Source organism: Ciconia boyciana, chromosome 4, assembly GCF_034638445.1.
Source record: "Ciconia boyciana chromosome 4, ASM3463844v1, whole genome shotgun sequence".
NCBI classification, from domain to species: domain Eukaryota; kingdom Metazoa; phylum Chordata; class Aves; order Ciconiiformes; family Ciconiidae; genus Ciconia; species Ciconia boyciana.
This window is the reverse complement of record NC_132937.1, coordinates 31,591,838-31,613,249: the sequence shown is the minus strand read 5'-3', so window position 1 is coordinate 31,613,249 and position 21,412 is coordinate 31,591,838. Positions and strand designations below refer to the sequence as shown.

Genomic DNA, 21,412 nt, shown 5'->3' with positions numbered 1-21,412 from the left:
CTGCTAAACTGTTGGCCTTAACATCTTCTCATATAGTAACAACTTGGAATTAATTTCTCTTTATTTACTGCAAGACTGTCCAATAACAACTGTTATAATAATTGTGTCTTTCAATAAATACTTTGTCCAAAAAAGTTTAGAAAGTAGTTTGTTTGCGAAGTACCCACTGGGTTATGAGCTACTTACAATCTATGACTGGTCATCTTAAATCATATACAACATTGACCCAAACTATGTAAATATGAGTATTAGGGTCAGAGACCTGCCTTTTATTTGACCACATCCAGGTCAGTCAAGAAAAGAATTTGAGGAGAAAAAAAGCTACAAGGGACAAACAACAGTTAAGAATTTTAAGATATACTGAAATACTGTTTGCAGTAATTTTCTTAATACTGATCACTCATACCATACAGCTGCCCTAATCTACACTTCTCATATGTTCATTCTGTTCCCACAGTCATTATAAAGTTGCCTTAAAAAAAGTTATTAGTGTGACCAAGCAATATTAGGAATATTTCTGGCATTGTAGAAAAAAAATGCTGAAAGTGTTGATGAGTAACTGCCACCTAAGATAATTATGTGAAAAAGAGCTATCATTATAGCTGTCCAGGGGGAGTCTTGCAATATAAACATGTGGATCCCATATTTTAAAATACCATGGATTCCTTTTTCCTGTGTGAGGCAAAGACAGACATAAACCATTAGAACCAACAACTAATTGATGTGGTGGATTAGTGCTAGTTTGGTTAACTTTCTGATCTGTCACAGGCAGACAGACACTAAAACATCCTTTTTTTTCAGAGAAACATAGCAGTAGCAGGATACTGTTAGGCACTGTACCTAGCCATGGTCCCTTAAAGAGAAGCCTGCAGAACTTTGTGATTTTTCTATTTTACCTCATTGCTAGGTCATTATGCCCATACAGATTTAGGAGAGGATCCTACCTGCCACAGGCAGTGCAATGCACATTCCCAAGCTTTGTGGTACAGTTATGCAGTGAGTTTCCCACTGTCTCCTACCTTCCACAAGAAGATAAGTATTTGAGACTAGCAAATGAGAGACCATATTTTTCCAGTCCTGTTGTCTTGCATAATAGGGAGTCAAGTTGAGATCCATCATAAGAACAAATGAGGCCCAAAATTAAACATAACTGTTGAATGAAACCATTGTCTCATTTTGATGTGCAGCTGAGCAGCCTTAGCTAGAACAACAGCTACAGTATGTGTCAGACAGTCTCAGTAGGAGGCAACAAACCTGTCATTTGGATAAAGATTGTTGAGAGACAAATAGCAGAGGCCATCTGCAGCACACTGAGTTTCATAAGTGTGGTAAGTTGACCTTGGCTGGATGCCAGGTGCCCACCAAGCCACTCTATCACTCCCCCTCCTCAACTGGACAGGGGGAGAAAAATATGATGAAAGGCTTATGGGTCGAGGTAAGGATAGGGAGATCACTCAGCAATTACAGTCACAGGCAAAACAGACTTGACTTGGGGAAATTAATTTAATTTATTGCCAATCAAAATCAGAGTAGGGTAATGAGAAATAAAACCAAATCTTAAAACACCTTCCCCCTCCCCTCCCTTCTTCCCGGGCTCAACTTCACTCACGATTTCTCTACCTCCTCTCCCCTGAGTGGTGCAGGGGGATGGGGAATGGGGGTTGCAGTCAGTTCATCGCATGTTGCCTCTGCCACTCCTTCCTCCTCGCACTCTTCCCTTGCTCCAGCGTGAGGTCCCTCCCATGGGAGACAGTCCTCCACAAACTTCTCCAACATGGGTCCTTTCCACGTGTCCTTTCCACGGGGTGCAGTCCTTCAGGAACAGACTGCTCCAGTGTGTGTCCCCCACAGGGTCACAGATCCTGCCAGTAGCCTGGTCCAGCGTGGGCTCTCCACGGGGTCACAGCCTCCTTTGGGCACATCCACCTGCTCCAGCGTGGGGTCCTCCACAGGCTGCAGGTGGATATCTGCTCCACCATTAACCTCCATGGGCTGCAGGGGGACAGCCTGCCTCACCATGGTCTTCACCACAGGCTGCAGGGGAATCTCTGCTCTGGCACCTGGAGCACCTCCTCCCCCTCCTTCTTCACTGACCTTGGTGTCTGCAGAGTTGTTTCTCTCACATATTCTCACTCCTCTCTCCCAGCTGCTGTTGCACAGCAGGTTTTTTTCCCCTTCTTAAATATGTTATCACAGAGGCGCTACTACCGTCGCTGATTGGCTCAGCTTTGGCCAGTGGAGAGTCCATCTTGGAGCCAGCTGACACTGGCTCTATAGGACATAGAGGAAGCTTCTAGCAGCTTCTCACAGAAGCCACCCCTGTAGCCCCCCCCCCCGCTACCAAAACCTTGCCACACAAACCTAATACAGGTCTCACAACTTCCATACAACATCTCATAGGGATACCTTTTTTCATCTGTTTGTACATACTTTGACCACTTTAGCACCCAGGCTCACTTCCATCTGCTCATACCTGTCAGTGCCTAAGTAGCAATTGGCTCCATTTGATTATAATTTGTGCCCCATTTGCGAATATCTGTACTGTATCTGCTAGAAGCTCCTGACTGAGCAGCAGCTGACTGCCTAAGCAGTGAAGACCTGCCTTTCCTGAGATTGCAGGTGATGGACAGCTACCTCTCCTGGCAGTCACCATGCATTTGACTGTTTCTTCTGCAGTGCCACTGCCTATATATTATTCCTTGTGTGTTAGAATGGGCAATAAATGGAACAGCCTTAACTCCATCCAGTTTCTTCCACTTTGCTGTTATTCACATTGAAACTTATACAAATGGTAAAATGAAGGAGGTGAACGTAATGATCATGAATGCAAAAGATAACTCAGGATTCCACCCAGGTTGAAACAGGCAGCTCCGCACACCACTGAGAAAATTTACTGAGCTGTACTCGTCTCTTATAAGCTTTTGACTGTCCTATGTATTTCTGTGAAGACCTAGAAATTTAAGATTTGGCAGAAATCCTGACTGCCTGGTCCTGTCTACTAAATGGAAACATATATGGACTGCCAAGTTTCGATTAGGATTTGGACTGGGATCCAGGTTTCCTTATAAACACATGAAGTAATCTTTCTGCTCAATTCAATACCCATCAGGCCTTAGTTAGAATATCGGTCCATTCTTGGGCACCTCACTTCAAAAAACTTAGCCAATTGGAGAGAGACCAGAAAGAGAGCAATAGGAGGTCTAGAAAACATATACTACTAGGAATGACTGCAAAAACTTGGATTGTTTAGTCCTTAGGGGTTTAGGTTGATTTGTTTTCTATTGAGAGTTATTTCCAAGCCAGATCATTCCAATGATTTTGTTTATAGTGCTGCTCCACAGTTATATTTAAAGGGTTGGTGAACTTCAGCACAGAGGCAGGAAAAAGTATCTAGGGGAATGGAGGGCTGAAACTCCTTAAGCCATCTTTGTCAAGAGATCTAACAAATCTGGTAACTACAATCCTGCATCTAACCATATATACTATGTGTGGGTGTTTTGTTTTCCTTTTGTTCTCTTGGCATATGAATTGCTACCATTCCTTGGTCAGTACTAGTTGTCAGTTATAACGCCTCCACCCCAGAAACAGTTCAGATAATGAATTCTGACACTGTCTATGTCTAATCTACAAGTTATCAAATCTTGCAATGTTGGGGTCAAGCACACCGAGATGTTCAGACCCTTATATTTTCCATCAACATTAATTGCTGGTTATACGTCTTCCTGTCTTGGCTCAAAGCATGGAGCTGAAGAACTCTGAGCTCTGATTAACAGAGCTAGGTACAGTTGGCTCTACCTGTAGCCATCCCGTCTCCGCAGTATGAATTAAATGCATGTGAAGGAAGCAAATGTGTTTATCTTCCCTCCCACAAGATAGTTCCAGCACTTTGGCTAAATCTGATGACATGCTTGCATGTAAGCGATGAAAGTGATGGACAAGGTGAGGGCAGATCTGAACTCATCTTAACTGACAGTATAGATGTGTCCTCAAAGTCACTTCCTGCATTTCCTTTGCTTAAGTTTAATCCATGTAACTTTGGACATTTAACAGAAAGAGTAGTGGTGTTTAGAACTGTTCTTTGCAGTTGCCTCCCTTCACTGACAAGAGGGAAAAATGTAGGCTAACTAACTATGCTCCTGAATTAATTGTTTCTGTTACATGTTGGGATGTATACAAGCTAAATTGATTCCTGCCATTCTTGTAGCTAAACTTAAACTCCTCCTTTGCTAACCAACAGCTCTCACTAGTGCATCACTAATGAGGTTCTCTCTTCCCATGTACCCTACTGCTGCCACCCTTCCATTTACTTGGTCTACAGAGGAGCATTGGTTGAGTGGTCCTTGCTCTGCTCTGAAATTAAAGTCATAAAAGCAGTAGATAAGGAAAGGAGAAGCAGCTTATTTTCCTTTAATCCCCTTGTGGGTCTGTGAAAGGGCTCTAATAATTAATTTTTTACATGGTCTTTATGCACCATCGAGATTTCACATCTTATGCTGATATTGTGCTAATGCAGGAAGGCTCAGAGGTCCTGTTTCCACAGCCTTCCACAAGTTTGGATACTTATCTGAGGCTTATCCAAACGCATCAGATGTGGGAATTAGACTGGAAAGCTCATGGGACATTCACATTTTGGTTGCAGTTGATCTAAATATTACACATTAGCAGCTTGCTTTGTGGTCTTTCAGTACTTTCACTTCTGATTTAGAGCAGGAAGGGTGGAGGTCTCAGCAAATATTAAATAATAATAAAAAGCACCAAACTGATTTTAACTTCAAATAATATTTTTAGTTTTAAGTCAAAGCTCAGGTTATGGTTCAGGTTGGTTCTTAATTGAGATTTCTGCCCGTAACTGTGGCATCGTGGGTTGTGAGGTTTGTATCTCAAGCTGCTTTCCAAAGACAACCACAAAGTCTGTAAGATTATATTTTAGTGGAACTACTTTTCTTCATTGAAAAAGCTTCCAAAGGCAAGTCTTGCTTAGCCCATCTTCAGTTTCCTAGGTTTGTTTCATCTTCTACTCCACCATCTTCCTCTTTCTGTTGTCAATAATTCTTATGCAAAACAAATAAAAGATAGGTATAACAGTATAACTTCTCATTTGGGGATGTTTTCAACTTGCTTTGCACAGGTGTAAATGGTGAAACAGAGTGGAAACAGAGTCAGTGGCCTCATATTCCTTAGCACTTCACTTTTTCATGACCACATCCAACCAGTCTTCTCATCTTTTCAAACCTCCCTTTTTCAAGCCACCTACTAAAAGTAGCTTTTTGAACTAGCAAATCTTTAGTGTTATGCCTTATCACCAACTTTCTTTGACCCAAGCCAATGCCAGTCAAAGGAACCCCTTCAGAGAAGCTCCCTGGAGGGTGCACAAACCAAAGTTCTGGAAAGTCAGTTTAGAGGGATGTTACCAAGTTCTGCCCTCTCCAGTTACCCACCAAGAGCAGCAGCTGTCAGCATCTGTCACACTGCCTTCACAGGCCCAGCAGCTTCTTGTCACCATTCGGGAAACTGAGAAGTTTTGGAAGCTCTCGAGTCATCATCACATTCCATCTAGCTGAACTCACTCTTCATCTGCGATATTTCTGCAAGCAGAAGAGAAAGCAAGGGAGGGAGGGACTGCCTGTGAATTGCCATGCATATGGGATAATCTCTGAAAGGGGAAGGCTCAGAATGGGGGAGGAAGATGCAAGGTGGTCCTGTTCCTCTACATTAAGAGGACTGCAACTAGGGTTGCAAATGCTTAAAGTGCATTTTAAGAACTTATTACACAAATGACGCAGCTACAGAAAAATGGTCACTGCCTCACACTGCAAATAAGTTGAATTTGGTCCCAGAATCCAGTAGTTCTCATTGCAGGGTATGTTTGGATCCATTGCAGTACTGCCTTGATAATATATCTGATACTCTGTCAAGTTGTCTTCCTAATAAATTGCTTGACATAATTTCACTCAAGTTCTAGGATATTTTGTAAATTTTTTGCTTTGTATTACCAGCATTTTTATAAAAACATAGGACACTTGGCATTAGCATACAGAATTATGTAAGTGCAATTTTTCACTTGTATTTTTTACAGTGACTCTGTGCAGAGCAAGACAGCCATTCAGCTTTCTGTTGCCTTGCCATTTATATAATGATCACTTTTATAAACTATAAAATACAGTTTAAGTTGAATATATTTGCTTTCTATTGGGAATATGTTTCTAGCTTTTGGAACCTGTAAAGAGAGCACATGCATAGCTACAGGGCACATCTCAAGTTGATATTTTAAATGTTTCTAATTATAAGGAGTTGGAAATGGTTTGGGTATTGAAAACTATGCTTTTACAGTGGATGTGGTCAAAGGGGATTAGTTGTAATTGTTGAAGTTTACAGAGTTATGGCTGTAAAATAATAGTGTGCTATCTGTTTTAAAACCTTAATGGAGGCCACAGCATCTTATTTTTTTTTATTATTTTATTTTCCTTGCCAAGTTCCTAAAGAGCATGGAACCAGAAATGAGTAATGACTAAAGACAATTTTCTCCCGAGAATATTAATGTTTTGCAGTGCTTGTTATCAAGCCTAATTACAAGTCACATTATATCATGGAAATTATTTACTTTACACATTTTCTTGGAGTGAAAAGTTTTAAGCCATGGAAATGCCTGAGCCCAAGCAAGTGTATAAAATCAGATACAAGAAACATACAAGGAAGTATGTTGAAATGCCTTTTTTGTTTCAGTCTTCACAGAAAAGAAACATGAGCTCCAAAGAGAAGCTAACATTGGTTGGAATAGAAAAAGAACAAAATGAAAATGAGTTGGATGATTTACCTGTTTTTTACTTGATAAAATTCACTCGCTCTACTGAATAGGCTGGCCAAGCCTCTAGAGATTCATTCTGAAAACGTGAGGAGACAAAAGACTCCCCATATAACTGAGGAAGTAGTAAATATAATACCTCTCTTTAAAAAGGGAAAAAAACAAAGATCTAGAAACAAGTCAGCATATCCTGAGAAAAAATATGGGAAAAGTAGTTTTTAAATATATGTTTGTAAACACCTAAGAAATTATTAACCAAAGAGAATTAATCAAAGAATTAATCAAAGAGAAGTAATACCAAACCAACCTAATTTTCATCTGTGATGAGATAAAAATCTTAATGTATAGGAGAGAAGCAGTAGATACCATACATTTGGAAAAGATTTTTGAAACTAATGTCTCTAATGATATTCTCTTAACCAAGATCAGCAAGCAAAATCTAAGTGAAAGTCTTACAGTATGGAAAGCCATACTCAGGAATTAGCAGTTTTTCACTGCCAATCTGAACAGAGGCATCAAGTTCCACAAGAGTCTCTTCAAGGTATCTCCTAATAGAAAATTCATTAGTAACTTGAATGAAATAATTGAAAATATGGTTATAAAAGTTGAAGGCAATATAAAACTTGGAATAGTTGCAAGTATTCTGGAGGACCGAATAAGAACTCAAAACAACATTGACAAATTAGAGAAATGATAAAATAAATAAGAGGCCACTTAACTGGGGCATGTGCAAAGTATGAAATTTAATTAGGAGTAATCAAATTCACAACTATAGAATGAGGAATGATTGCTTACATTTCTTCCATGTATCTCAGGGTGGTGGATCTCAAATTGAGCTTGAATCAGTATTATCATATTACTGAAAAAAAAAAGAAAGTATGCATAAATGTATGAATATGCATATATCCTTTGCAGGAAATATGAAATGTTCCTTCATGTATCAATACTGGTAAGCTTTCAGTAAGAGTATAATGGCCATGCTGTGGATAAGCAATAAGAGTGTTCAAAGGTCTTAGAAAACCTGAAAGCTTTAAGGAAAGCATTTAAAAACTGGGCTTGTTTAGAGAGCAAAAGTTGGTAGGTAAGATAGGTAGATGTGATAATAATTCCTGAATACGTAAAAGGTTTCTGCAAAGAAAAAAAATAACCTATTTTTCATGTTAGTTTACAGTTTAAACAAGAATTAATGGGCTCAAATTACAACAAGGTCATTTAAATTGGATACTACGAAAACTTTCTAATGTAGATAGTGGAATAGGTTACCCAGGAGGTTGTAGAATCTCATTTTTTGAAGGTGTCTGAGAACAATCATCTCTCAAGAATAGCTTTCCTAACTAAGGCCAGTGGAGTACCCACAGTGGTCTGGCATCCATTCAGCCATATTGTCTATGACTACACATAGGCTCTTACCTCCAAGCCTGCAGCACTTGAAGAATATGAAACTTTACAGAGTTAATCTTGAGAGCCCATGGAAATGATGTTTTTTATTGCAGTAGTATAGAAGTCCAATCAGGGCCCATGACTCTACTATATAAACCTTGAGAAAAATACAAAATTTTGTGTGCCCTCAAAGAAGTCAGTTTCATTAGATGGTGAAAACACTACAGTTTTAAGCTTCATGCTGTATGTCTCAATTTCTTTTTCTTATACATTCCTGCTGAATTTAATAATGACTCAAGAATAATCAAATACATATTTTCACCCTTACATCAAAGTAATTTGATTTAAATCCAGTCTATTTCAAAGTTCTGGAAAGTCCTTATGACTTCTGCTTGTAGATCCATGTCAGATGAGTTGGTGCTCTCACGCTGACCTTTGAAATTTGTGTCCACATCACTGACACCTATGAAAAGATTCCTATTGCCTTCAGTAGATTTCTATCAAACTCATGAGAGAATCTCCTCCTGAGAAAATCTGTAAATAATGCTGAATAATTTGCAATCTAGACAAAAGCTAGTTCACTGCTTGTAACTAGCATGAAACTCCAGTGAAGTATCTGGGGTGTACAGATAGTAGCAGAGTAGATAAGTACCAAATTAGATCCCTGTTATCCAAGAGGTAATAGATCAAGACTATTAAATTCATTTGAAAGAAAAATACCAATTAAAATGTCTCTTCTCCCCTGAAAATACCGCAGAGGTTACAATATGCAAAATTGTCACTGAAAATTATAAATTTTTCAACTTCCAAATACACAAAACTAATTCAGTGAAAATAAATCCAGGATCATTGGTGATGAGATCAAACTGATAATAATTCCAAAGAATTCAGCTACATTTGACTCCAGTTAAATAGTGTAACTAGGTATAATCAAGCTAGTTACTGTGGATGTAATGTAAATGTACTAACATTTCTCCTCATGACCTCCTTTCAGCTGCCCCATTGGGGATATAATGGAGTGTGAGATTGTGACCAAACTTTATCAGAAAAAATTACTATATTTTCATGAATTACATTAATATTTCTGTTACTGTAACTTAGGTATTGTACTGAAGAGCAGTGTATCTCCATCATTCAAGTGCAAAAAAACCTTAAAATGGGTTAATTCAGTGCAAGTTTCTTATTTAAGCACTGTTCTCCTTCAGCTGCAAGTGTCATGATCAATTGAAATGGTCTAATATGGTGTTCTTGTTACAGGGATAATATGACAAAGTATAACTCAGTTTAATCACTTCCAACATAAAAAATAATAATGGTACAAGTTATGCCAGTATCTTCTTTTTCTTTTTTTTGTTACTGCTGCTGTTAGAAATGGACCCAGCCTAGTTATACTGGTGCCACAGGTCAGGTTACAGCAATTCATTTCTATAGAAAGAATTAAGTAAATTTTTCTCATCACTTGTTGGCATGGAAAATACAAAAAGCCGTGTCACTTATGTAAAAAGAAGTGGGTATTGTAGCAGTGTTCACACCACATTCTTACCCTCTAATAGTTTGTCATCCATATAACTTATGGCACTCCACTTAACTCTGTTTGATTTTGAGCACAAATACTTTAGGAGATGTCCCATGGGAGAGAAATATTAAAGACCACTGCTCTGTATTAATGTTCTCACAGAAAATCAAGAAAGCAACTTCAGCTTTTCTTTGCTGTGAAAATGAGCAACATTTTAAGAGTGATACAAGCATAATAGGCCTTGGCTGGTATGGACTTACTGATCTGCTTGTATCAATGGCATGACACTGGTATATATGAGCTATCAAGACCTAATTAAGGAGCCCTCACAACTTTTCTTGAAATGAGAGAGTATAATTCTCTTCATCTTACATATGGAAAATGATATATGGCTCCTTTGCAACAGTAGACAAGTTAGCCTTAGAAGTAGGTCATGGGTCTTAAATTTTCTTACATTTTCTGGGTCTTCCTAGATTACAGAGTTTCCCTAAGTTATAGCTCCTCTTATTTACACCTAACCACCTTGTGCTAATTCTCAAGCTAACATTACATATAAGTAACTAATGGAAGTTATGTTTAGAGTTTTCATTTAAATAACTGGCCATATCTTTTTGTCTTGGCAGTAGTTAGGCAGGTCCAGATATCAGTGGGGCCTTTGCTGCTACTGAGTTGGATACTACTGATGATGGAGTGAGCTGATTTTGGGAACAGTTGTTTTTACCTCCTCACAGGTTGCAGACTTGCAGTGCCATATGTAACTGTGCATTCACTCTGTTTGTTCAAGTCTGGGTTTCAAACCTGAGAGGCTATTAGTGCAGTATTGTTCTCACACAGCTGTAAGAAGCTCAGTGGATATTCAGATCTCTCACAGAATAGGTGAATCTCTCTTAGTTTATATGTGCAACTCCATCCTTAGCAATGCTGATTTTTCATGCTGCAATTAAGAATCTTACCATAAAAACCTTACAGCAGAAGGCTTTATAATTGTTTTTTTTAATAATACATGATCATTTGTGCCTATCAACATTTATATTTGCATTTTGATATCAATATTTGTATTGTGAGGCACTCACAAAGAAATTAAAACAAAATAATCCTCCTCTTTCAGCTCTTTATAGGTTTGGACAAGAAACTTTTTTTAAAATATTATTATTTCTGGTTTAATATGGTCCATTTTCTGAAAGGCTTTGCTAGATGCTAGACCTACTGTTGTTTTTCTTGCAGTTCTCACTGAAGTCTTTCTCATATGCAAGGACTATAGACCTTGTAGCTGTGGCCAACCTAATGCTTCTTGCTAAGTAAACACAAAACCTCTGGTAATTGCACTGGAATTTATATATCTTCATATGAAAATTTAGGTAGTTTATATAAGTATAGAATTTTATACATATTTAAAAATGCATCCAGGAAAGGCTACCTCTCCTTTCTTGACAATTAAAGGAGGTCTTTCACATCAAATTGCCTAGTTCAATGTTCTCTCTCTTCTTCACAAGCATAAACTATGTCATTAGTTTACTTCCCAATAAAAATCAGCTATTACTTTTTCATGATTGATTCACAGCCACTGCCCAGCTAACATCAAAGCCTCTACTTCTGGTCACAGAACAAGTACCACCCTCACTCCTGAGCTTCATAGACCAGTTCAGTGGCCATACAGAATGGCTTTTGCATCGTATACAAAGCAGCTGTTCTAAAACAACATTTACAGTGAAAGAACTTCCTCCTCACCTCCTCAGCACACTAACATCCACATTGTTCCAGAGTCTGAACAGATTGCATTCAGTTTTCAGGGACAGAAAATCATCATTTCCAGGAAAAGCACTGAATACCAAGTTACACTGCTGGCTTTAGTTGATGTGTGGTTACCATAAGGAATTTTTAAGTAAATGAAAAAACACAGGGATTTCCCAGTACTACTCTGCTCAGACAAAAAGCATAGAACATATTTAGGAGGAAATTATTGCAGATTCTTTTTTTTTAAGCAGGTAGCAACTCATCAATGTTTTCCAGCTGATCTATTCGTCACATTATTTGTTGGCTTGGTCTAGGATGTTCTTTACAATTTCTCAGCACTTCTACCCCTCCTGTAATTTCCCCATTGGTAGACCCTTAGTGACCACTGAGTTAGACGGGCTATTGTTCTGACTACTTTAATATCTATTTTCATACCAAGAGAAATGTTGGAGCCAGGCATACTACCTGGATAAACCATTTAGAAGATATTTGGTTGGAGCTATATTTCTCTTATATTAAGACATGATGCCCAAACAACGTAGCTATCCAGTTACTCTAGTAATAGCTGAAAAGGGATCTCTAAAGTCACTATGTAAGTTGTAGTAACTTCTACTACTCCCAAATCAGTATGCTTTTGGGCAGAAAACATAGAGATGAAAAGCTCTGTCTCCCATTATTGGCCCCTTGACCCATCCAGTATCGCAGAAAGAGTTTGTTTTAAGTATGATTATTTTTTTTCTTTATTACAAACAGAGCAAAATGTTTCTGATATCTAAAAGACAAAGATAATGTGGCTGTTAGGGTTAGTCTTACTATATCCCAAAATGTCATCACACTTGCCAAAAATGAATTTTATCAGCTCAGTGCAGCCAAGGGATTTAGTTTATCTAACTGTTCTACAAGGAATAAATAGTTTACCACTGTTTTTGAAGATTGAGGTAAATCTAACATTCTATTGACATATGCTATAGATTTAATTTAATGCTGTGGTTCAGATGTCTCTTCTGATAAATTTTAGTAAAATCTATGCTAAGAAGAATTGAACTGTTTCAGTATTTATGGGGTTTAAAATGCAGGGTTAGCAAAGCAAACATGTTAATTGAAACAATGTTTGAGTATATTCTTGAAATGGTTTAGAGAAGAATTTTGCTAAAGTTTGTTGGTCTGTTGGTTCTGAATATTAGAAGTTTTAGTATTTTTCAGGTTTATTGTCTTTTCCATAGTGAGAAAATCCTCTAATGAAGTGATTAAATAGCTCAATTTTTATTTTTTAGGCATATTGGAGATAACATCTGTAGAAATTGGAGTTGTGGCAGTTAAGTCCATTAAGAGCAACTATTATTTAGCCATGAACAAGAAAGGAAAAGTCTATGGCTCTGTAAGTATTTTTTTACCTTCCAGATGTATTGCAGTAGTCAGCATAGTTCCCTCTCTTACCTCCTGAAAACCCCACTTGTCTGTGTATGGCTACTAATTAGAGCTGAAATGAGCTGTTCATCAAAATTTCATCCTGTGGTAAACCAGCAGCCCCCCTCTCCACAAGCTCCCTGGTGTTTGTTAGGCTCATATCATACCAAAGCAGCTGCTGGGATTTACCATGCTTACTGCTTCAGTCAGGTTTCTTATTAAGTAGTGGCCAATGGAGAGGGTCCTACAAAATGTAATGTTGAAGGCTATTTTTCCCTGGTTTTCTGCAGTACAGTAACATTTAGTAGTAATTCTGGGGGGGATAAAGTGTACCTGAAATCTTCGAAACTTCAGCTGATGGAGGAGACACACCAAATTATCAAACTACAACTGCCAAGAAGATTTCTAGAGTAGCCAGCTTTAAATTGACTGTATTAATTAATACACAAGATCATGGGCAGTACAGAGAGATATAGACTTATATATCAGCAGATAGATAAGCTTTGACTCAGCAGAATTTGGATATCATTTGAAAATTGTCCATATATACTTTATTTGTATTTGTGTAAGTCTGGGGTTACTGATACTTTCGGGGGGGAAAAAAAGAAAAGAAAACAAAACCAAAAAAACCCAACCCGACAAAACCCAGTAACTATGCAAATATTTTTAATAGGAAGCAATATGATCTATAAATTTGACTACTAAACTCAAGTGTACCCCCACACATCCACATGATTACTCAGATTGTTCTGGTATTACATCTGGTTTGGTCTGTAATTTTGCAACTTTTTGCCAGTTCCAGTGTGTTTGAGCCCACATAAATGTAAACTTAGTCAAGTCATCTGCAAAGGTTATAAGCCAATCTTCAGATTGCTCAGTATTCAGAACATCCATAGGTTTTAAGGAGGTCACAGACAGGTACTGGGGCTGGGTTTATCCTCAGGCAATGTAGCTAAGCCTCTTACCTCTTCTGAAAATAATGAAGTAATGGCAGTCTCAACTGAAACTCAAGGGGCTTCAAGTCATTTGGGCCTCTTTTTTAAAGAAGCATTTCTATGGAGTGGGTTTAGTTCACACAAACTATGTAACTCCTCCCTCATCTGCACTGTGGCTAGTCACTCCCGGTGCAAAAGGTTACTTCTGACCTTCTAAACTCCTGGGCAAAGAATCACATTAAGGAAAGACCAGAACAGAGAAATGTTTAAGTTCCTGTAAATGTGAATTTTAATTTCTAAAATTACACTGGTCAGAAATACAGGATGATCAGTGCTCAGTCCTGCACCATTGAGAGGTATAAGGGTATACTGAGTTGCTGACAAAGTTACCATTTGTCAGTTAAGCTCCATTCATTGATCATGGGTATGCTTCTGTACATATGTGAAGGTGTTAGCATAAATCACCATCTTCAGTTCACAAGTCTCAGTTTACAGCATTTAATTTAGTCATTTTTGATGGTCCATCCCAAAGCCCGAGATAAGTTTTCCTACCCAAGTTGTAAGCTGCGGCTGGTGTGATGAGAGTCCAATCCCAACCCTATACACACACAAAAGAAGGCAAAGCAGCTTTCACGTACCATAAGTGGAAACTGCTGCCATAAGATTCAGTAATTCACAGTGTATTAGAAATAGTGTTGACAGGAGGATACGAATGTGGAAAGCTGTTTTTTTTTTAATTCCAGCTGAGATAATTTTTCAATATTCACATCATAAAATCACAACATAATTACTTATCAAAACCTATTCTATAATACTTCAGAGATTTCAAGAATGCTTCTGTTGTTATTTTTCCCATCCTCCCAAGACTTGCAGTTAGACTCATATTACTACAGTGTGGCAGCTTGCAGATGAATATGAAAAACAGAACCAATAAAAATTGTAAAAACACTCTTAAGTATCTTTCCTTAAGCATCATACCCTGGAGGTATTTAAAAGATGTGTAGATGTGGTGCTTAGGGACATGGTTTAGTGGTAGACTTGGCAGTGCTAGGTTAATGGTTGGACTTGATGATCTTAAAGGTCTTTTCCAACCTAAACGATTCCATGATTCTAAGCATGTGCACAATAGATTGATGCAGGGTTATACTGAAATTTGTTTGAAATGAGCAAAGCAGTCCTGGGCTAACACTCAGACCCCTGCCAATAAGGCTTTTTAACCACATCACAACATCATCTGTTCTCTCTGTATTATCTAAGAATAGAGATAAAAGTTTGGATTCAAGCACAGTTCTGCACCTGGGAAAACAAGTCAAGACTGTTTCTATGTTTATCAAATACGTTTCCATTTGACTGGTTTTGGTTAGAATGAGGGAGCATTTGGTTTAACAGAGTAAGATGCTGGCAGATAGGAGAAGTTACTGCTGTTTAGAACTGTGATTGATAGTCACCAGCCTTCTTAATACCTTGACGACAGAGATGGCATACTACAGCAAATAAATATTAAATTATATATATGTAGCTTTGTGAATACAGGCAGTATCAAGGGTCATTTTGTAGAGAGTCTTTGCTTGATAGTGTCTTCCCCAACAGTCATTGTTCAACTAACTACTAATCTCAAAGTCAAAGAGCATTTTGGGAGCCAAATTGAGTTTGAATATGTGCAATTCTGTTAGGAAAACATAAGCATGTGTTCTGTAGTCTTAGCAGCAACTAAGTAAAACATTAATTATAGACCTGAAATTCTTACTGTATCAAAGTACTGAACATTAACTAGTTTAAAAATTCTAATTTAATAGGAATGGAAAATATATATTTTTTAATATTCTTATGTCCTTTTTTATTAATGTGGATACTGTCTATATCTTTACTAGCTGAATATCTAAGGATTTTGATTGTAATAAAAGATAAAACATCCCTGAAATTCTTATCTGTACTATGAAAATTGTTTTATTATTCAGACGTATTTCTTGTCTTGTTCGTATACAGGTTAAAAATACCACATGTAGTTAGTATATCATACTCTGAGATTCTGACCTGCTTCTGCATGAGCTGTGAAATAACATCTTGTTTTCTGAAAAGCAGAAACAACAAAATGCTAATTTTTGGCTGTTATTTAAGTATGTTGTAAATGTCCTACTTTCAAAAGCTTTTGAAATGGAATATAAGTAACTTGATCAAACTGGTTTTTTATATGTAGGAATTACTTGTTTGTGAACACAAAGCATTCTTGTCTTCGTTATAGAGAAGCCGATCTGCGTAGAGGTGCATTTAGCATTATAGTAAAAAATAGTCTCCCCCTACATGTTTCCACATGCTTGTATTTTTTATTCCTTCTAACAAACTGGCAACTGGTTCTCCTTTGAAAATAGAAAACTTTAATCCCTGGTACCCTACACGAAATTGCTTTCAAGTTTACTTAGTCGATAAGATACAGGATCATATATGATTCTTTTTTAGGCTAAGTCCCTCTTCAGGTCAGCAAAGTAAACAGGCCTCACATCCATTGTAACAGCAGCATACCAGTGATTTGCACTCATCCAAAAAAAAGCCCTTTTTCATGGCCAGTGTGGTGTAAAGGATCTTACTTTAAATAAGAAGTAGGCCTATGCCACGCATATTTGTTTAACATATGGTACCAATAATCTGGTTCAAGATATTTAAGGGTTATATTTGTTAGAACTGAAATATGATGAATGATTCGAAGATCGCTACCTCATACTTTGAGTTTATGACTGAGAATTTGATTTAATATTGTTGCCATATTCCAACACAGAGAAGTTTAATTTCAGCTGTGAATGAATTATATCATTTCACTGCTATAATTATGCTGAATAATTATGTCTTTTGTTGGTTTCACTTTTTGCAGTCTAAATGATGTCACTTTAAATGCTGTGGACACAGCAATACTTCTCTTTAAATAGACTATAGAATCCTAAAAGGGTGTCACATACAGAACACTCAAATCTTCCAAAACATTTTTAGAAATTATTTACCTTCAGTATGCTGCAACTCTGAAAGATTATGTTTATTCTGAATTTGTGCATTTATTTTCTTCTTTTAACAGAAGGAGTTTAACAGTGACTGCAAATTGAAGGAAAGAATAGAAGAAAATGGATATAACACATATGCATCCTTAAATTGGAAGCACAATGGAAGGCAAATGTTTGTGGCCCTGAATGGAAGGGGAGCCACAAAGAGAGGACAGAAAACAAGAAGGAAAAACACTTCAGCTCACTTTCTTCCAATGGTAGTAATGTCATAGATGAAGGAACTATTTTATTGATGCAGTTGAACCAAAGGCTCTTATGTCAAGAATATTTACTCTTGAAGAGTAAATGCAAGGAAATAGTGCAGACTTCTGCTTGTTTGAAAAGAGAGCATGGGGATACTTTCAAGGTTTTGTACTCGTTGCTGGCACATGAGATACTTTTATTCAGTTCAGTGTCATATCTTATAATCAAGATACAAGCTGGATCAAATGGGATGGAAGTTATTGCCAGTGTGAACAATCTTTTTTTATCTCTGCAACAGAACTTAAGGGACATGAGACAATCTGTTGAATGATCTTCACAGGGAAAGTTATTTATGGAATACTAACTCATATCAAAGACCTTAATTGCTCATTCAAGACTAATGATCCAATGAACAGTTAGACATGCTAGCATTTACTGGAAGTGCTTGGATCACATGCACAAATAATTACATTTCTGGAGAAGCCTTGTGGAAGAATGGATAGGATTAAGGAATATAAGCAAAGTAGTGTAAAACTGTTCTAACAAAACGAATAGTATGGTTTGCTTGTATGTTCTAACTTCATTTCCTTTTATTTCTCTCTAAGTTATTTATTTAATAGGATGTTAAATATCTTTTTGATTTGAAATGTTTTCCTCATTTGCTTCTTTGTTATTTTCCCTTTTTCTCAGTATTTCACACAGAGGTTGATAGGTTAAAATGTCAAAACCTCAGAAATACTCTGAGAATAGGTATTAGACAAGGCTTTAAAGGCAGAATTTAATGTGTATAATCCATTTTTTCCCTAAACTGTCTTGCACTTAAGCAAAAAGACCAAACAAGCAGTGCTTGGATTTATGGTATAGGGTGTCTTTGGGTGTTGGAGAAATTTTTTTACTTATCAGCACTCAAGAACAAACTTCAAGGAATACTTTGTTCAAAAGGTCTTTCTGCTGTTTTGAAATTGAGAAAAGGGGACACATCTGTACTTGGGTGTCCATGCATCTGTGTGTATATTCATCTGACTTATTTCAATTTGGAACTAAGATCTAATGCATTGCAATCAGTGTGATATTCTGCAGCAAGCATTGGGCTGGAACCTAGATGTGGACAGCCACTAAGATTGCAAACATTAAAATTAAACAGCGTGTAATTCCCAAGTGCAAGATTTGGCCTCTAAAAGGTAAGTAAGAAGGCAACACAGTTCTGCACTCCTTATTGAGTTAATATGCCCATTCAGCACATTTGCCCTTGTTACCAGCTTGTAGAATCACGGGCATATAGTGGGAGCAAAAACTAAGTAAGGACTGAGGGGATAGGAGATCCAAAATCATGCTCGTGCATTTATCAGAGATTATTACTCACATGTATATTATATATGAGAGCCAACCAAAAAGCTGTGCTGGTATCCAGCTTTAGCATGCCTTTCATATCCATCATAGTAACTGAAGGCTCAAAATACATAATATCCAGCACATTTTTATGAAGTGTTATTAGTCCCATGGCTTAACTTTAGCAACTGCAGTATAAAAGTTAAGCATAATATGAAGTCTGTTCAATTAAAGGTACATAAGGTTTGTTTTATGTTTTGCTTTACTCTGTAATTTTAGAGATCTCTGGATAGCTCACCAATGTAACCATATTGAGATTCATTTTGTTAGAGCAGATAAATAGAAAAGAGTACATCAAACAATTTGTACCACTGTCTTCACATTGTATTCCACTAAATAAATAAATAAGCCTTTGCAGTGTCTTTAGTAAGAAACAAAAGTAGTAAAATATTATTTTGTTCTAAATACTTTAAGTATGAGATTATATCGATGCTGCAGTTTTATCGTCAATATTTCTTGTTGTGAAAAAGTTGGGTTTATTTTTATTGTTTGGAAACTGTATTTTGGTACAAAGGAGAGCCTTGCTTAATGTGTCTTTTTGAGAATGTTTAACCTCTATAAAGGCTGGTGTTGTTGGAATCTTCTATAACTTATTTAAATCAATGTTTAACCAGCACTTCAATCTTAATCTGTTATTTAAATATTAGCTGTTTTTAAAAAAAAAGCAAAAAATAATAGCTTTCCCATAAAATACAAAATGGTCAGATTGTATTTCCTGTCCTTAAATAAAGTCAACTGTTTTAAAACCAGGGATTCCTTGAGAGACATTTTAGCTGATAGCTGACATTGTATTTCATGGTACTTTATCTCCAGCTTGCTTCTTCACAAATGAGATTTTTCTAGAAAGGGAAATAAGAATTTCAGATTTTAAATGTAATTGCAGCCCACAGTAAAATTTAACCACAATAATAAAAGCGAGTTTCTGTTGTTTAAAATTTGTAATCAATAATTAAAACTGACAAGACACATGGACCACCCGCAGTGAGCATTCAACGTGAGCTTGGGTGAATGCAGTATTGGATGACCACTTAAAGAACATTTAGGGTACAAATTAAGTTCTCTGTTGACAGAATTACCTAGATGAGTTGGTCAGGGGAAAAATAATGCATAAACATTATCATAGTACTCAAAATACCATGCTGCTCAGAGGCCAAAATCGGGAAATATCACTTTTCCAAAGTGGGTCAGGAGCCATTTGTGACATGAATAGTTGTTTCTGAAAATTAACCAAAATAAACAAAAACGTTGAAGGAATCAATGATTCCTGTGTGTTTGGTATACTGTAATACCCACTGTAGTGGGAGAAAACTGCAGACACTCTACCTGGAGTATGATAGATCCTCAACCATAAACTATGTTTTCTTTCACCCTTAGCATAACAGACTCCTGAGCAAAAGGAAAACAGGGGGAGGGATTTAAAAAAGAAAAGGGAAACAAAAATCACTGAGCAACAATGTATAGTATGTTATATTTAAATAAAAATAATAAAATGTGGGGAACAGAGAGTAAGAGTATTGTTCTTGTTTGTTTTATTAACCTGAAATTATACTGCACAATAAAAATAAAAAGGGAAAAGATCCATTGTACTACAGGATGTGGTTTGGTGCTGTATAGCCCCAAAACAAAACAAAAATCACTTGAACATTTGTAAGTTTCTTTAATTTTTTGCACGTGTGAGTCAGCTATCTCCACACTAATAACAACCAAATGCTTTAGATTCTTCCTGCAAGTATTCAAATCCACCTAGTTTATACAGTGAAAAAAGCAATGAATTTAAAGCAAGTACATTTGATGAAAGAATGGAGGGGTTTAGGAAGAAGAATACATAAATTTTTAAAGTAAACTTTAGACATGGAAAAATAGTTAACATTTTATGTAAGACTTCATTCAAGACATTTCAGGTTATAAAGTTCACTAAAGGTTATGTGCTGGTTTTGGCTGGGATAGAGTTAATTTTCTTTATAGTAGCTAGTATGGGGCTATGTTTTGGATTTGTGCTGAAAACAGTGTTGATAATACAGGGATGCTGTAGTTACTGCTGAGCAGTGCTTATACTAAATCAAGGACTTTTCAGCTTCCCATGCTCTGCCAGGTGCACAAGAAGTTGGGAGGGGGCACAGCTGGGACAGCTGACCCCAACTGACCAAAGGGCTATTCCATACCATATGATGTCATGCTCAGCATATAAAGCTGGGGAAGAAGAAGGAAGGGGGGGACATTCGGAGTGATGGTGCTTGTCTTCCCAAGTAACCGTTATGCGTGATGGAGCCCTGCTTTCCTGGAGATGGCTGAACACCTGCCTGCCGATGGGAAGGAGTGAATGAATTCCTTGTTTTGTTTTGCTTGCGTGCATGGCTTTTGCTTTACTTATTAAACTGTCTTTATCTCAACCCACGAGTTTTCTCACTTTTACTCTTCTGATTCCCTCCCCCATCCCACCAGGGGGGAGTGAGCGAGCAGCTGGGTGGTGCTTAGTTGCCAGCTGGGGTTAAACCACGACAGGTTAGTAAGCTTTAGTAATACAGTAATACCAGTGTATGAGCACAAATTTGTAACTAACTCATGCCCCTGCTGAAACTGATTGTCTCTGTTCACACAATCAGTCGTAAATGCTTCAAGGAATGATCTTGAAACTCATGCATGAAGACAGCTCCTCTTTTGAAGTATCAAGTATCATTATTTACTCTATTAAGTTAGACTGTGGAGCAGAATTCATCCTCCTAATTTCCTATTAAATTGAAGAAAGTACAACACATAACACAAACACATTTTCTGCTGCAGCTAGTCAATGTGTGATTACTGATGGTATTTTTCAGAAAAAGCTCATTGACTGAAACAATGTCAGTGCAACTACTAGTAACACACACATGCAGAAAAAGTTGTTTCCCATCACATTATAAGCAGAAATAGAATATGAAAAATTAATTGGTTTTGGACTGATCAGATTATGATTTATAGTTATGCTTACCCGCTCAAAATATTTGAACCTCATGTTTAACTATATGGGAGCTTTCTT

General features: G+C 37.2%; 1 protein-coding gene across 5 annotated transcripts in view; it reads left to right on the top strand.

Annotated features, from left to right (window-relative positions):
* FGF10 (fibroblast growth factor 10) overlaps window positions 1-17,066 on the top strand; it is a 74,719-nt gene extending 57,653 nt beyond the window's left edge. For all 5 annotated transcript variants that reach the window (XM_072860162.1, XM_072860163.1, XM_072860161.1 and 2 more), the window contains exons 4-5: window positions 12,707-12,810; window positions 16,839-17,066. In XM_072860162.1, coding sequence (XP_072716263.1) covers window positions 12,707-12,810; window positions 16,839-17,036 — 302 coding nt within the window. In that variant the 3' untranslated portion in view covers window positions 17,037-17,066. The remainder of the gene's footprint in view (window positions 1-12,706; window positions 12,811-16,838) is intronic.
* The last annotated feature ends 4,346 nt before the right edge of the window (window positions 17,067-21,412 follow it).